Source organism: Meles meles, chromosome 5, assembly GCF_922984935.1.
Source record: "Meles meles chromosome 5, mMelMel3.1 paternal haplotype, whole genome shotgun sequence".
NCBI lineage: Eukaryota > Metazoa > Chordata > Mammalia > Carnivora > Mustelidae > Meles > Meles meles.
Window position 1 is genome coordinate 143644430 of NC_060070.1, and position 17681 is coordinate 143662110.

General features: G+C 45.4%; 1 protein-coding gene across 3 annotated transcripts in view; it reads right to left on the minus strand.

The window, feature by feature from the left end:
• NUP153 (nucleoporin 153) overlaps positions 1-17681 on the minus strand; it is a 71535-nt gene that overhangs the window by 5537 nt on the left and 48317 nt on the right. For all 3 annotated transcript variants that reach the window (XM_046004307.1, XM_046004306.1, XM_046004308.1), the window contains 6 exons: positions 17207-17332; positions 14763-15386; positions 11583-11777; positions 7544-8428; positions 4880-5233; positions 3949-4221 (listed from right to left, as the gene is read on the minus strand). In XM_046004307.1, coding sequence (XP_045860263.1) covers positions 3949-4221; positions 4880-5233; positions 7544-8428; positions 11583-11777; positions 14763-15386; positions 17207-17332 — 2457 coding nt within the window. The remainder of the gene's footprint in view (positions 1-3948; positions 4222-4879; positions 5234-7543; positions 8429-11582; positions 11778-14762; positions 15387-17206; positions 17333-17681) is intronic.

The window sequence follows — 17681 nt, forward strand, 5'->3', positions numbered from 1 at the left end:
CAAAGATGACACAAACAGCCAAGAGACATGTGAAAAGATGCTCAACATCACTCATCGTCAGGGACATGCGCATCAGAACCACAGTGAGGTGACCTCACACCTGTGAGAAGGGCTAAAATCAGCAACACAAGAAACAACAGGTGTTGGCGAGCGCGTGAAGGAAAGCAACCCCGTGCTCTGCTGGTGGGGATGCAAACTGGGGCAGCCACTGTGGAGAACAGTACAGAGGCGCCTCAGGAAATAACTAAAAATAGAAATTACCCTATGATCCAGCAACCCCGTTCTGGGTATTTCTCCAAAAGATTTAAAATCAGGGCCTCAAGGAGACATCCAGACTCCTGAGTTCACCGCACCATTATTTACAAGAGCCAAAATGTGGACACAACCTAAATGTCCGCTGACCGAGGAGATGAAACAATGGGCGGTTCGTACACAGGAACACTGTTCAGCCTTTGAACAATATGCAAGTGCCTGGCTGAAGCGGGAGGACGTCAGGCTAAGTGGAATAAGCCAGACCCACGACTGGTACTGCATGACTTCTCTTACATAAGGAATCTAAACAGCTAAACCACAGAAGCAGAGAGAAGGGTGGCCGCTGGATGTGTGTGTGTGTGTGTGTGTGTGCGCACGCATGCATGCAACACGCGTATGTGTGTGTGAGAGAGAGAGGAACTAAAGGAATGAAGAGGGGCTCGCCAATGGGTGTGGAGCGCAGTTACACCAGAAGCGGGGTGCAGCCGTTAGCAGTAGGACAGGGGGCCTGTAGTTAACAACACTGCATCGTGCACTTAATTTGCTGAAAGGATGGATCTCGTATTAATTATTCCTACTACTATTTAAAACAACAACCGTTGAGTGGATGGTCAAGAAGCACCAGACAGTTGAGGAAAGTATTTCATAAAAAACACCAAGAGCCAAAGAATAAGAGAAAAGCAATTTGTAGAAAATGGACTGAACAACAGCGTAAAGGGGAGAAAAGAAAACCCCACACCTCATCATTAATATCCTCAAGAGATAACAGGTAACAATTCTGAAACAAAAACATTAAGAATATAAAAAGGACACATCGACAGAACAAAAAAGAACATCTGAAATTAGCAAAAGTAAAATCTTGACCAAAGGGGAAGTAAAAATAAATGGAAGAAATCTTTCCAGAAAGGACAGAAGGGACAAAAAGGAAAAAAGAACAGAAGTTAAAGAATGAGGCACAAAAATCTTCCAAAAAGTAATTCCAGAAAGTTCCCAAGAATGGACATTCGCAAAAGGAAAAACTAAATTCTTCGCACAGTCAACGGGTAAAAATGGATCCAGATTAAGGAACATCCTTTGGTAAGTCAGAACACCAGAGCCAAAGAAAAGATGCAGTGAGATTCCAGAAAGAAGAAATGGATCCAAAAGCAAAGATCAAGTGCTTGCTTCAGCAGCACACATACAAAAGCAAACATCAAGAAAGACTTCGAAAAAAAAAAAAAAAAAAAAAAAGAAAGACTTCCAGAGCAACTCTGAGAGAGCCAGAAAGTCCAGCATGGAGAAATCCTTTCATAACTATGAAAATTATTTCCAAATGAAACCTGCATTCAACCAAAATCTTACCAAACACAGGCACAGAATAAAGATACTTCCAGAAATGTAAAGTCTCAAAATTCTCTTTCCTGAGGACTTAAGAAATCACTGGAAGATCTGCTGCTCTCTCAAAACAAAGGAATAAGAAAGAACAAGACACTGACATCCTCCAGCAGAGAGAGGAAGTGAAGGACAATCTCCAGAACGGTAAAGAGTGATACCAAGACCACAGTTCAACAGCAAGCCTAGAAAGCCTGGTAGAAGGAATGGGTGAGAAGATTCTGTGAAAAATTTCCTTCCGATACTAAATAACAAGCAGCCAATGTATTTGAAAAGATTGAGAAGCAATCTCTATGACTGGGAGAAGAGCTCAAGTTATAACTGATGACAGGTACAAAGAAATTACTAACACAGACCGGGATCGCTGGTGCTGGAGAAAACAAAATTTTGCAAAGAAAAGCAAAGCACGCTGTACCATACGGCACCTGCATACTCAGAACTGATCTAAGCACACAGTGGTCACTGGTGGAGGAGGACTGCGAGGAAGGGCAGCTGTGGGGAGGGAGGCTGCACTGTGCCGCTCCACATGCTGAGAAGAATCCATACGTCCTGATTAAAATGGCTAACACAGGTCCCAGCGGAAATTCTGCTACTTGTACTAACTGGCAAAGTACTAATATCCAGGATACATAAAAAATTCCTGCAAATCACTAAGCAAAAATGAAACCGCCAAAAAAAAAAAAAAGAAAGAAAAAGGCCAAAAACAATTCACAGGGATGCCTGGGTGGCTCAATGGGTAAAGCCTCTGCCTTCGGCTCAGGTCATGGTCTCAGGGTCCTGGGATCACAAGGGGCTCTCTGCTCAGCAGGGAGCCTGCTCCCTCCACCCCACCCACCTGTCTACTTGTGATTTCTCTCTCTCTGTGTCAAATAAATAAAATCTTAAAAAAAAAAAAAAAACCAAACCACAGAAAATGAAATCCAGTAGACTCAAAATATGAGAATCTTCATACAAAGCAGAAGGATGCGAACAGGCACAATCCGTCAGGATATGCTTGCATTATTTTCTGAAGTCTAAGATATGCACGCATATCTTTTAATTTGGCAATCCCTCTCCCGGGTATATACCCTCGAAAAACATGCACATGTGCCTCCAGGCACATATAGAAGAATGAGCAGAGGTGCATTTCCTAACTGGTAATAAAAACAACTCCGACACGTTCAGCAGCAGCGTGCGCTACGTTCACAGCCTGACTTACTCTGCCGCAGTGACACTGAGCACACCACACGCGCCGGCAGGGGGAGCTCTGCCGGAGTGAAAGCTGCGCGAATCCAGAGACTGAACAGTGCGGATTCCATTTACACAGAGTTAAAAATAAGGCAAAACGATATTCTGTAGAGCCTCACAGGTCAGCAGTTAACTTTAAATAAAACCCCAGGAAAGGGACTGCCACGAAAGCCCAAACACGTCAGAGCAAGGAAAGAGGCGCGTGAACAACAGGGAGCCGGGGGTGGGGGTGGCTGCTGGCGGAGGGCGAGCCACACGCCTGCTCCGACCCCACAATGCTCATTTCTGTCCCAGGCTTTTCTGTATGAAGTCGTATTTCACGGTTAGAAAACTACACATCCTACAGTTTTGAGGAAATATATCCTCAGAGTACAATGTGATCAGCCACATTAAGCAGGTGCGTGCATGCATGTGTATGCGCACACACACCCACACGGGACTGTTCATTTAAATATGCAAGTCAAGGATCATCAAGCGGTGTCCTGGGTGCCTGGAGGGGTTCTGTTCGAGGAGAGAGCTAGAGCGGGGAGGGGGGGGAGACCCTCCCAAAGGAAATCCAATCACAACAAAGACTAGAAAATGCAGCTGAAATCTAGGCTGGAGTGCCCTGAAGTTCAGATGGGAGAAATGGGACAGAACCAATACCACACCTCAAAGAGTAAGAAATAACTACATTTTAATCGCATGGTTAATGCCTTAAAGTGCTTCACTGTATGAAAGCTGGGAATGTTGTTTCTAGGGAAGTCCCAACACACTTTTCTATTCTGCCAAGTACGAGAGACATTTAAAGAAATAAGACGGGTGCCTGGTGGCTCAGTCGGTGAAGTGTCTGCCCTCAGCTCGGGCCGCGATCCCAGAGTCCTGGGATGGAGCCCCATGCCGGGCTCCCTCTGCTCACCACTCTTCCTGCCCCTCCCCTGGCTTATGCACATTCTCTCTCTCTCAAATAAAACCCTTAAAAAAGAAAAAGACATAAAAATAAAATAAAAAATAAAGAAGACACAGGCATGGTTTCAGCATTCAGAAACCGTTTTATCGGAAGACATGCAGACCCCAGGGGCAGAACAGACACAAGTCCCGTGAGCCGGGCGCACTCACCGGAACTCGGAGCTGCTGCAGAGCCAAAGGCAGACTGACCGGGCTGCTGTCCAAACACAGGAGGCTGGCTGCTGCTTGACACGGTCCCGAAAGTAGGCGGTGTGGGCTGAGGGGCAGCAGAAAACAACGCCGCTGACGAGGACAGAGCTCCAAAGCCTGAGGGTGTGGGCTGGCTGGCACCTTGACTCTGTCCAAATGTCGGGGTTTGGTTAACACCAAATGCTGGACTGGCAGACGGCGCTGAAGGCCCCGTGCCAAATACAAAGGAGGATCCTAGAAGCCCAGAGAAACACCGATGTCACCTGAGAGCCACCATGAGATAATCCTCAAGAAACTGCTATCAAGTCAGCAGCAAACTTGAAGCTTCTTTTCAGACACTTGTCTTAGAGCTGAGCAAACCCCAGCAAGGCCAGTTCTGATAATCACAAAGAGCACAATCCTCGCCCATTATTCAGTGAGACCACATAGAATTCGCATCAGCGAAGTCGCTGACAAGCTAGAGTCCCCCCCTTCGCAGCCACATTTCGTCAGGCAGAGAGCGATCGAAGACAAGCGATCTCTCGCCCCACGACCTAACCCGCAGCAGAGGCCACTAGCGCTGTCACACGTGCGCGCTACCAACGGCGCGCGCTCATGTCACATGAAAGAGTCCCTGGCTTCTGGTTACTTACCACCCGGCGTTTCAAAAAGAACACCTGGAAAAATTAAAGAGGACACTGAAACTAGAAAACTCTCCCAGCCATGAGTTCATGATATTAAACCGAACCACAAAAAGGACATGATTCTAGGCAGCGAACGGTGACAACACGCGGGGGGGGCAGCCAGCCTAGCGGCGCCCAGCGCTTCTCAGGTCCCCGCTAGTTACCTGCCGGGAGAGGACGGTTCCAGCCCGTCCGGCTGCAACACGTACGCTTTTCTCGCGCCACTGTACCTGCAGAGCTGGATGTGGTCGTGGCTCCAAAACTGAAGCCAGAGGCGGCGGCGCTGCGGCTGCTGGCTCCCGGTCCAAAGACGAACGGGCTGACAGCCGTGGCCGCGCTCGATGTGGTTGCTGGTTTGCTCTCTTGAGAAAACAGCAACGACTGAGACGCGCCCGACTCGGCCGAGCTCCCGAAGGCAGAGCCGCTCCCAGGGTTGCTGGCCTGTCCAAACACAAAGGCAGTCCCGGGCGCGCTGGAGGCAGTGGAGCTCCCGAACATGCCCCCCGCGGCGGCCGGGGCCGGCGCACTGGACGTGGGGGCGCTGCTGTTCAAGAAGGTGAACGCCGGCTTGGTGGCCCCCGGATCTGCAGACACGGGTGATGGGACACACAAAACTCTGAGGACACGGAACCACAGAAAGGCACTTCTTCCCACCGTGCAGTCTAGCCAGTCACTGGAACACAGAACCACTAAGGTTTCTTTATATAAATTCATCAAACGGACGTGCTATATTGAATTTTGATGTAAGCAAATATGTCCATCTTTTCTTTTATGGCTTTTGGACTGCGTCTCAGATCAGATAACTTTCAGCATTCAGATTAGTAAGAATAAAAAATATCCCTTCAATCCCACACCCCGAACTGGAGGCTACGTCTGGACACCTGTTCAGATGGCGGGAGACGGCGCTCCTCTTGATTTTGCAAGAGATGTTAGCAAGACCCTCATCTGTCCAACTGCATCACTTACTGACCAGGTCGTCCTCACTCACTCGTTTATAACTCCCCCCTTAGGACACACTAAATTTCCAAGTACGTGTGCATTTGTTCTCTCTGCAGCTACCGCTCCTAGACCGTTTTAATTCCTGCGGCTTCACGGTATGGTCTGATACGAGTGGAGCAAACCTGTCTGTGTGCCTGCCCTTTTCTCCAAAATCTCTCATGCATTCTCCCTTCCAGGTGAATTTTAAAATGAGCTTAGCTTGTCACACTCCACCGAAATTCCTCTCAGAGCTGAAACGAAGGCTCCCAGCTCTGGAAGGAGTCCGTCACAGGTGACAAGGCCCAGCACCGGGAGACAGTCTACGGTGCCGGGACGCGGCGCCGGGCACAGACTACCACATGCAGCCGCGCGATCGCTATGCTGCACACCTGAAACTCACACGACAGGTGTGTCAACCACAGTCAACTACACACAGAGCGAAAGGACACCGGGGACACTGGGAGGGACAATGCTCTCACTCAGGAACAGGTCTGAAATAGGTCATATGCGCAGCTCTTTCTTGCTGATTTAGAGAAAAGATACTGGTTGTAGATGAGCCTGAAATCACCCACTCTCCTGAAGACATTTTTTTTTTTTACTCTCCCAATGAGGTCTCAGTTCCAATACTGTCTCTGGACAGGCCAGCCGCAATATGGTATGGGTGTTAGTGTGAATTACAGAAAGTGGAGCACGCTGGCTCACTTTCAAGTTCATTAATGGGAGGTTACGAGTGTCTGTTTCAGTGGGAAAAGTATAGTGATACCACGATTACATTTAATTAGACCTGATCTTGTTTTTATTCCTTTCCAAATTGTATATAATGTAATATTTACTTTCTTTTTTGGAGGGTGTTTTGAATGTCCAGACAATGGACAAAAACAAAAAATTCACTGACTTCCATTTTTCTTCCAAGGTAAATTTTTCATTTCATGTTTCCAGTGTATTTTTAGAAGTGTTTGCAGGCGTTCTATTTTTTGGCCTGTCTGAAAACATCTCTATTTTGCCCTTCAGCTGGATATAAAATTGTAAGATCAAGACCATTTTCACTTTTAGGATACTGCTCTACTGTTTCAAGCACGTGGTCTTACAAATTCAAAGTGTGACGGCAAAGAGCTTTCTTCTTTCTGCAAGCATTCAGGATTTGGGCTTTAGTGTCCTACACCCTCATGGTCCTTGCTAATGAGTGGGCCGTTTTCATTTTTAAGGAGAGGTTTTCTCTGCACAAAGGAAATGTTCTTCTCTCACTGCTTTGACACTTCTTCCGTCCTGTTCTCATAGGCTAAGCACCCCTCCTGTAACGGCACTTGTGGGCTGGCTGGATCCAGTCTCTCTGCACGTCTGTGAAGCTGAGTTCTGTGAAATCCTAGTTCACTAATCTATCATCTGAGGTTTTTCTGCTACTCAGCCCACAAAGGATTTCATTTCACCAAGCACGTTTTTTGAAAGTTTTTAAAATGCTCTTTCATTTTTCCTTCAGGGTATTAGTTTTCGTAATCCCCTCTGTTTAGAGACAAACTGTATTTGTTGTCTATGCTCCTTAAATGCCTGCTGACGACTGGTTAACTGCAGTTGTGAATGAAGGCCTGTACATAAAGAGTGAGTTAGAAAATATTTCATGAGCTTACGAAGGCAGGCCTACTCTCCTGAACAGTAGGCCAATCCCAACTGTCAAAGCTCAAACAGAAGGGAGAAGCAAGGACAGACGTGCAACCCTGCGGGCTTGCCAGCAGAGCTGTAGATAACGTCTTCACCTCATGGGGTACGGAGCAGTGAAAACTGAAAATCCTATGCTCCTTTCCAGAGAGCCGTTCCTGGTCTCGCTCAGTTCTGTTCAGTGTAAACCATTCCCTGACCGGCTGCATTTGTCCAGAGATCACAGATGCCTCGTTATTTAAAAAAAAAAGTTTAATACTTACCAGCCGTAGTACTGGTTGGAGTTCCAAACGTGAAAGCGGCCTTTGTTGGCTGTTCCGATTCCTTCTCAGCTGGTTTCGCCACGCTGAAACTAAAGGTGGACTTTGAAGAACTCTCCTCTTTGGTTTGCTCTGAATTCCCAAAGGAAAACACTGATTGACACTTTGGCTCTTCGCTGTCAGCTTTCTTCCCGAACACCAGAGAAGTGGAAGTGACCTGCTCCTGCTGCTTCTCTTCTGTCCTTCCCAGCACAAATAGCGAGGCAGGCGGTAGAGGGGCGGGTTCTATGCTGCCAAACGTGAACCCTCCTTTGGCAGCAGGCATTTCTTCTTTTTTGGCTTCCGACGTCTTACACGTGAAAGGAGCCACTGAAACACTCTTGGTTTCTAGGGTTCCAAAGCTGAAGCTGCTCTTGCTCTCAGAGGTCACTGCGGTGTTGGTAGCAGCAGGTGTGGGGTTAATAACAGCGGGACCGAAGCTGAAGCCCGCAGACGAAGACTTAGGTAGTTCCTCTTTCTTCTCCTGCTGCCCGAGATTAGACACGCCAAACTGAAACGGAGCTAACGAAGCTGTGTTACTTACGCCCGAAGGAAGTCCAAACTTAAAATCATTCTCACTCTTATTGTCTTTTTTAGCTTCCTCAGGTTTAGACTCAGACGAAACTCCAAATTTAAAATCTCCTAATGGTTTAGAAAATTTAAAGCCTTCACTCACGGAGTTTGGAGACTCAGAATCTGAGGACACTCCAATTTTGAAGCCTCCCTGATCTCCAAACTTAAAATTTCCAGTGCTTGTTAAGGTCTGAGAAGGTCCAGAAGAGGACGACGGGATACCAAATTTGAAGGATGAGGCTGCTGGGTTCGAAGATGAGGAAGATGTGCCGAAGCCTTCAAAATATAAAACGCAAGTCACTGAGTTAACGCTATCCTCTCAAACAAAATGTCCCCCTGAAAAACCAAGGAATAACTCTGGAGGGGCGCCTGGGTGGCTCAGTTAAGCGGGATCATGACCTCGGGGTCCTGGGATTGAGCCCTGCATTGGGCTCCCTGCTCAGAGGGGGGTTTGTTTCTCCTTCTCCCTCTGCTTGTACGTGCCCTCTCTCTAATAAATAAAGAAAATCTTTAAAAAAAAAAGGACTAACTCTGGAAAGGCCTCCTTTGAAGAGTGAAAGGCAGCGAACACGAAGCAGCAGCCCAATGTTCGGCATGAGAACTCCATCTCGCTCCTCCCAACTACACGGACACGCCGCTTTTCATCCGTGACACCGGCAGAGATCCAACAAACCTGATAAGGCAGTGTTGGTGAGGAGTTGAGGAGGAACAGACACTTTCTACAGGACAGGTGGATGGGTAATTAGCACACAATCCATGGAAGGCAACTGTCAGTATTTACTAAAAATTACAAACACATGTATCCTTGGACCCAACAATTCTACAGCTAAGTATTTATTTCTTCTGTAAAGAAAGGCAGACTGCCGCACGCAGCACGTCATTTGGATGCATCTGGAGTCTTGGAAGCTTCACTACCCTACACGCTCCTACAAATGGACCTTGAGAGCTTGCCTGGAGGTTCGAGCAGGGGAGCGCAGCTACTCTATATACACGCTTGACCTGACAAGTGTCCTCCTCTATCTGGGAAGGTCGAGCTCTTTGACCAGAGCACGCAGCTTTGGGACGGATGTACGTGGAGCCATAGGGAGGGAGGGAACGCCAGCCAGTCAGATCAGGGGAATCCATCCCGGTGATCAATGGGGTGACAGGTGTCACAGCCAGATCACCTTCACATCCTAGGTCTTTATTTTACTTTCTTTTTCCCCCTAAGTCTTTATTTTTAAAGATAAACTCACAGACATGCAAAATGTCAGATGCAATCCCCGGCAGCTGTGAACGAAGAGCAGAGATGTGTCCAAGCTAATCCATAATAAAATCAAGGGGGGGGGGCGCCTGGGTGGCTCAGTGGATTAAGCCGCTGCCTTCGGCTCAGGTCATGATCTCAAGGTCCTGGGATCGAGCCCCGCATCGGGCTCTCTGCTCTGCGGGGAGCCTGCTTCCTCCTCTCTCTCTGCCTCTCTCTCTGCCTGCGTCTCTACCTACTTGTGATCTCTCTCTGTCAAATAAATAAATAAAATCTTTAAAAAAATAAAATAAAATAAAATAAATAAAATCAAGGGGGCAGAAAGGCAGTATGGTTTACAACATTTTCTAACAAAACAGAGGGAAATAAGAATACACAAGTAAGAGTCTATCTGCTTATCATGTGTATGAAGAAACTCTGGAAGAATTCTGAGGAACTAACCACCAGTTATTCCCCCTGGTAGGGGAGGAAGGATGGAAAATGAACCAATGGGGACAAAAGACAGACTTTTCATTAGGAATCCTGTTATAGCCAGAGTTTGAAATCTTATGAATAAATTCATTATCAATCAAACATTAAAAAGAAGTTCAACCTCAGAACACCAGAAGACCTGCGTAAGCAGAAGCAGTACTTACAAAGACAAACAGTACTATGTTGACAAGATCAAAGTCTTGGTTTCATAATGCTTTCCTGTAGCTCAGAAACCAGAAATGATCAGGAATCACTGGCGTGCCAAGATATTTATCCATCAAGCCTGCTTACCCACATATAGAGACCCTCTTATCTTCAAATTTCCCTTTAATGATGACCCATTCCTTTCTTTCGCTAAGAAACTTAACTAAAAATTTATCAAAACCTGAGAAGCAAGCAGCATTCACATGGTCTGTAAATACCTCAAGTGATATTAGACGGAAAGCTAAAACTTAAGGTGCTAAAGACAATAATTAACTCGTTCTCACTTCTGCCTCAAAGGCACAGACTTGAAGGAATGGTGAATACAGCACAACAGGGAGAGGGCACAGAGAGAGGACCACAAGGTTAACAGCTACACAACCACCTCAAGTGGACTGGAAAATAGTGACCTGAAACACCCAAATGCAGTTTGGGATTTTATTTATTTGATCTACTTGAGAGAGAGTAGGGGCAGGGCAGAGAAAGAGAAAGAGAGAGGAAGGGAGAGAGACTCAGTTTCAAGCAAACTCCACGCTGGCTGTGGAGCCCAACACTGGGCTCGATCTCACGACCCTGAGCAAAACCAAGGGTCAGACCAACTGAGCCACCCAGGCGCCCCCCAAAGGCAGTGTTTTTCAAACCAGCTGCGTCCCTTTAGCGATGTAATTAATTTAGTGGGTTGCAACCAGCATTTTTCTTCTAAAATGAGAAAGAATAGAAATAGGGTAACTTAAACCAACTAGAGAGTAAGTATTGGTTTGTGACACTTTTCGATCAATCATACAGACAAATATGCTGTGCATGGGGTGGGTCACAATGTAAAAGCTTCCTGCTTGGTTTCCAGTCAAAAGACTCTGGAAGTCACTAGTCCAAGACACGAGTACAAGCTGATTAAACCTGGCATTCTTTCTTCAATGCCCTCACAGTCTCACCTTTGAGGTCCCCTCCCTTACTGGTAACAATCTTTCTCACCTCTCCGACTGCTGCTTCAGATCCAAAATTTCTGCTCTTTCCCAGCTTTATCAACCTTTTTACTGAAATGTACCTCATATGAACTATTAAGTCACTAAGGACAATAAAGACTTGAAAAATGTGGCCTTCGGCGACAGTTCAGCATAGATTGTTTTTAGAGGTTCTTCCTTTGTATTTACGAAACAAAATTATTAAGAGACTCCCTTCTCTGGGACATTCTCTGGGAAACCAAAGCCCAAGTCCAAATGACTTGGTTCTCAGGGTGTAAATCCCCAGAGTCAGGAAATTCATCTAAGGCCCAAAGGGCTGTGAACAGTTAGAAATAAGCATCTGGAACTCTCTCAGACACAAGGTAGAATAGTCAGTCCCTTAACAGTCGCAGGAAAAAAAAAACACAAAGCAAAACAAAAAACAAACACACACCCCTCACTGCTGACCAGGCAATCACCCAGCTTTATAGTAACTCAGATGTGAGAATGAAGTCATCTGCAAGTATTTCACTTTAAAATGGCAGTACAAGGACGCACTGCACCGATGCCTTACCTTTAAACTCGGATTTTGTGCCTGGCTTTGCACTTTCGCACGCCACACATTTAGTAGCATCTGCTTTATTCTGTACCAGGCACACTTCACAGTCCCAGCTGCCCTCGGGTTTCTTGAACTTGTCTAACCCCAAGCAGCTTCCAGAAGACAGAGAGGTGGGGACGGTGCTGCTACTTGAAGCAGGTACCGAACTTCCTAAAGAACAGTTAAGGAAACATAAATTCTAACTCACATTATGTCAATATCTTAAGGTACCACTAAGTCTAAATGTTCAATTAGTGTAAAGTGCCAGAAATAGACTTTACACTGTTAAAAACAGTACGGACATCTCAGAATTCTCTTAATCTTACAAACAAGCAGCTCACACTCACCTTGCCTAGTGATGTGCTCTCTTAACCCAAGTTTTGAATAATCATGGTTTAAAAAACAAACAAACACATGCTCAGAAATCAGAGACCGAAAGACTAAAATGTCCTTAAGAATCTTTATCAAATCTCTTCAAACACCACAGCATTTTGAAATCTAAGATATAAATCGCAGGCAGTAGTCTAACACATAAAATACATAGCCACAGACCACATCAACTGCACGATTTCAAAGCCCAGGTCTCTGCCTTTGAAATGACCATTTTTACACAGAAGTTGTTCATGGCATTGGTTAGAACCTAGCTATTAAACAGACACTTATTAAGTACCATAATATGCCACAGGTCTAAGGACGTGAAGATGAATGAAATGCTGCTTAACTTCTCAAAGTGCTAACGGTCTACAAGGGGAAAAAGACAACGTAATGCGTAATAGCACCATCGCCAAGATGGAAAGTGATACATGAAGAAAGAGCTGACTAAGGAGTGGGAGAAGAACGGATTCACAGAGGGGCCGTTTAAATCTTCAGCAGAACTGGCAAGTCTGTGGGGAGCGGAGGGGGCACGGGAAGGATGGCCCCGCGAAGCCATCACGAAGCAAGTGTGTGATGAGTGGAGCCATTCACTCTGGCGTCTCCACCTGCTGTCCGCCTGTCGCCTCTCCCAGGCACCTGGTGTCTGTTCTACCGTTAGGTTCTCCTCCATCTTGCCAAGAAAACTGCTCCCCGAGGTTGCATCTTCGGTCCACGTCCTCAAAAGTCTCAGCAGCAACCAAACAGTACCTGCAGTCCGCAGCTCTGCGGTCTCCTTCCCAGGTGCAGTGCCCCCGGCCAGCTGGGCAGCGCGGCTGGAAGCGTCCTCCTGTTTCTCCTGCTGCCTTCACTTTTTCTGAGCCTCCTACTGCTCCCCCGTGTCAAGCGGCCCTCGGCTCTTGCTTGAGTAACAGTCTTCTTACTGCGACCTCCGCTCTTGTTCCCCAGGGTCCATTCTTCTCAGAAGCAACCCGTGCCATGTAATTTTGGAATTTCCTCTCCGGCTCCTCCTCTAAAAGATTAACTGTTCCAGGGGCGCCTGGGTGGCTCAGTGGGTCAAGCCTCTGCCTCCAGCTCAGGTCATGATCCCAGGATCCTGGGATCGAGCCCCGCATCGGGGTCTCTGCTTGGCAGGGAGCTGGCTCCCCCACCCCCTGCCCTGCCTGCTCTCTGCCTACTTCTGCTCTCAGTGTCAAATACATAAAGTCTTAATAAATAAATAAATAAAGATTAACTGTTCCAAAATTTCATTCCTGCCACTCCCTTAACAGAGTTCAGTTTTAGGCCATCTTCTCTATTCCCACCAACCCCTCAGTTTGTGTAGCCTCTACTCCCACGCCTTACCGGAAAACTGTAACCTAATGAACTCCCAAATCTGTATTTCCAGCCTGGAGCGCCCATTCTAGGATATCCAAAGTCCTCACATTATTTGTCAACTTCACAGCTTCAACTTCACAACTTCAAAACCCACAGGGTTTCAACGGTACATTATCCGACATCCTGATTTGACTCCATTAGCATCCGTCGCCATTACCCTTGCCCACACGTACTACTGATACAACATCCTCATCTGTCCTCTGGTCTCCCTCCAACTTTTGTTGTCTTCAGATCTACCCTCCAAAAAGCCACCAAGCAATTTGTCAAACACATAACTTTAACTGTATCGCTCCTCTGCTTAAAATGATGGCTCATTATTTACAGGATGAAGTCGGGATTTCTTTAATAAACGTACGGGCTTCCTTTATTCATGGCTAACAATTTACTTCCTAACTCAGTTTTATTCTCCTAATCAACTCAGAATTAATTCTGGTTTCTTGTTTGAGCAAAGACTTGCTTTTTTTTTTTTTTTTTTTTTTTTAGGGGAGGAGGAGGAATGACAGATGGAAAAGGAAAGTTATTTCAGAATGAAGACTCTGAAATCTTATTCTTGCGGAGATGTGCAGTAAGAATGAGAAATATGGCTCACTCCTTATGTTCAGACATAGGGTAGGGGCTAACAAATAAAGAACTTGCCGTTGCAGACCTAAAACTACATATCCATGAATAATGCAATAAAAAGAGAAGTATAATTCCCAGGGCATCCATAAAAGGTTTTACTTAGTACCCAGGTTGCCATATACCTAGACCAAATAATTCTACAATATTATTACAAAAACAGCAAGGAGTCATTTCCAGTTGTGAATCTCAGTAACTTCTTCAAATTCGAACAAACAACTCAAACCTGACTCCTTTTTTTCTCACTGCCAGGTGAGAATTTTTTTCATTCATGATTCAGTAATTTACTCTCACTGCAGTCCCTCTGGCAGAGAATAGAGAGGTACAGGTGTCACCATTAATAGTCAGCCTCTCATAAAGCGACACTGACTACCCTCAGTGAAACCTTCTCCGGAAATGACCATTTGCCATGCTCACTTCTAAGAGGGAAAGAGACGAAGTGCTATTTCGTTCTGGAGAACAGTCTGAGAAAGACTGTCCCTTCCAAGGTCTTTCAGCATCCGTACTAGTCAACTTCGAAAATGACCGTGCCGAGCAGGAAGGTTCTGATACAAACAAATGCAAAGAAAGAGTCCAAGCACGTCCTGGGCTGGTTATCGCACTGCCCCGGGGAAGATGCAGACCCAGCCGCAGGCAAATCACTACACCTCAAGACGGCTCAGAGAAATAAAGGTGCACGAGGAAAGGCTCAACCTGCCGCATTACACGGAGGTGGTTCTTAGCACACAATAAATTTAAATGTCCTACTAAAACAATGAACAAAATTTTCCCAAAGAGCCACACACGTACCTGGTTTCTCAGACACACAGGACACACATTTACTGTCTTCGCCATTATTAAAAACACAGCATACTGGACACTCCCAAGAGCCCACGGGCCTTTTAAACTGCTCTGCAAACCCTAAGGCGGCAGTGGTCACAGTGCACGTGGCAGAGGCGGCAGGCACAGTCGCAGTCGCCGCGCTCTCCGGAGCCGTGGGCAGCGTAAGGACTCGCTTCACACCCGTCCCGGGCTTCGGGGTTTCACAGGCCACGCATTTTATCGCCTCAGGTTTATTCTGCACTAAGCAGGTATCACAATCCCAAGTGCCGACTGCCGGTTTAAATTTGTCTCCGAAGCCCGTCCCTGATGCGGGGAGAGCTGATCTGTCACTTTTACTCGGTGTTCCAATTCCAGTTTGTTTCGCAGTCTCTTTGGGCGGCAGTTTTGCCGCCTGACAGGCTATGCACTTGCTGTCTGTAAGTTTGTTCTGGAGTAGACAAGTATCGCACTGCCATGACGGTCCAGCTTTTAAACTTTCCCCAAACCCGATGCCACTAGAAGAAAAACTACTTATTGCTGGTCTTGTATAAACAACTGGGCTTGTGGTAGGAGGCTGAGCAGCAAGAGAATCTGCCTTCGGTGATGCAAAACCTATAATGAAGGAAAGAGGAAAATGTAAGCCAAAAAAACCAAAACAAACCCAATGAACAAAAAAACCCAAACCATCTGGTAAGGTCTGGAACTACAGAAAGGAAGACCCAGTCCACCCTCATGGAGGATGAGCTCATGCTACTCAAAGACGCCCGTGGAACGTTACCAAATCCTAATTCAAATAAATAGCCTCACATAGTTCTCCAGTATAATCACAGAACCTTTCCCATTTTAAGTATACCTTTTTCGTAACCACTAAGTGTACTCAGACAATTAAGTTATTCACACAGAAGCATGGAGTAACAGGAGTAGAGAAAGTCTTGGTACTACCAAAACCGCTGTCATTGAATTGAATCAATTCATACCAGCTTTACTCATGGGAATGACCTTCCAATCCTTTACTTCGGACCAATTAACCTTTGTTGTACATGTACCAACAAACCCAGTGACCTGTTTTTCCAGCTTTTAACACAAAAGGAAAATAAAATTGGAGGGTAAGAGGATACAGAAGACTGTTTAGAGATTTTCTAAGGCTACAATTAATCCAACCTTGAGCTAGTTTTAGCAAAAAGGCAAACATACTTCAGTTACTGCCAGTGGTCTAAAATGTACTATCTTGTTCATGATTAATCTGAGTCACTAAATTTGGTGCAATTTTAACAGTAACCATCTTAAGGTGTTATAGATTTCCTTTCTTTCCTCTTTCTCAGGTTTTCCTAATTTCCCTCAAAAGAACATAGGACTCCTCCAAATTCTTGCTAAAGAAAACTGAAAGGGAGGAGGGCTGGGCACCATGAATGCGGAGGATAAGCTGTGTGAGGATGGACTGTAGCAATGCGACGCCACTCTACTACCCCGCAGCTAATTCCAGCGCGGGCACTCTGCAGCTCTCCCCAACCGTGCCGCATCGTCTACGTCACCGGGACTCCTGGAGGCAGTACCCTCATCTCTAAAATGACGATGCCAGACCAAAGAAACCTAATCCTCCTAATCTTGCTGTAGAAGCAGACCTTATCTGCAAATTCTTATTCGATTAGACATGTCTATCTTCTCAGTATATCTAAATTCGCTGAGTAACCACATCACGTTATAAACATGTTTACATCCCTAGAGCAGACATCACAATCGCAGTTGTAGCTGTCCTGATTTCCAAACTGAAAACTTACTGAGGACTTCTAGTCACTGCCTTCAAGTTATTTCTATGAGCTCTCGAATTTCTTTTCAAGTGAGCACAGTCTCTTATATATACCTATGTTGGAATCAGCAAATGTTTTCTTTCTTTCATCGCCCGGAAAGAACTAGGCAATGATCTGAGAACAAGGCAGTTCAACATTACCATCAGAGAAAGATATGCCCAGGTGTATAATCAGGTTTATTTACTCTTTTTCACCCCATATTGGCCTATCGCTACTAAAAGGCAATTCATTTTCTCCTTCTACAGTTCCCTCCTCTTCTCCTGCTATACCTGCCTCTTAAGGGATTGAGCCCCGCATCGGGCTCTCTGCTCAGCAGGGAGCCTTGCTTCCTCCTCTCTCTCTCTGCCTGCCTCTCTGCCTACTTGTAATTTCTGTCTTTCAAATAAATAAATAAAATCTTTAAAAAAAAAAAAAGTTTAAAAAAGATTTGAATTCTAAAGGAGAGTTTCTAAGATACTTACTTCAAAAGAATTACATCTGACTATGACTACTTTCAAATCAATCTCCCATCAAACTAGCCATAATTTTTTAAACATCTAAAGTATACCACAGACGACATTAAAATAAGACCACAAATTTGTACTTAAGATTTTAGAGTATTTTCAAAGGCAGCTGTTAACTTACCGGGGCTTTTGAGAACATCTAGGACACTTCCTTCTTTCAGGGTTTTTGCAGGTCTAAAAGGGCCCTCACAATCTTCATCTGGCTTCTTCTTACAGCTTGTACTGTTCACTGCACTGATATCTTGAGCTGCAATTTTTTTAAATGTAAAAGACATTATGCCAAGAAAAAGCACTGGATTGAGTTCAGTGTATTAAAAAGATCTTTCAAAGCCAATTTGGACCAAATTCTAAAATATCATGAAAAAGTCACTGCAACTCAAAAATAATGAATAAATTTAAATGAATAAATGTACTTAAAATTTAAGGGTTAAACATTATAAGAAAGTAGAGACAGTATTTCCCATTCTATACACTGTGTATTTTTCTCCTCCAAAAGGGCAGAAAGTATAAACTGTATATAATATCATCCCTCACCCAGGGAACTAACTAGTAATCAAGAAAACCGCACTGACACGCTGAATAAGAGATGGCAATGG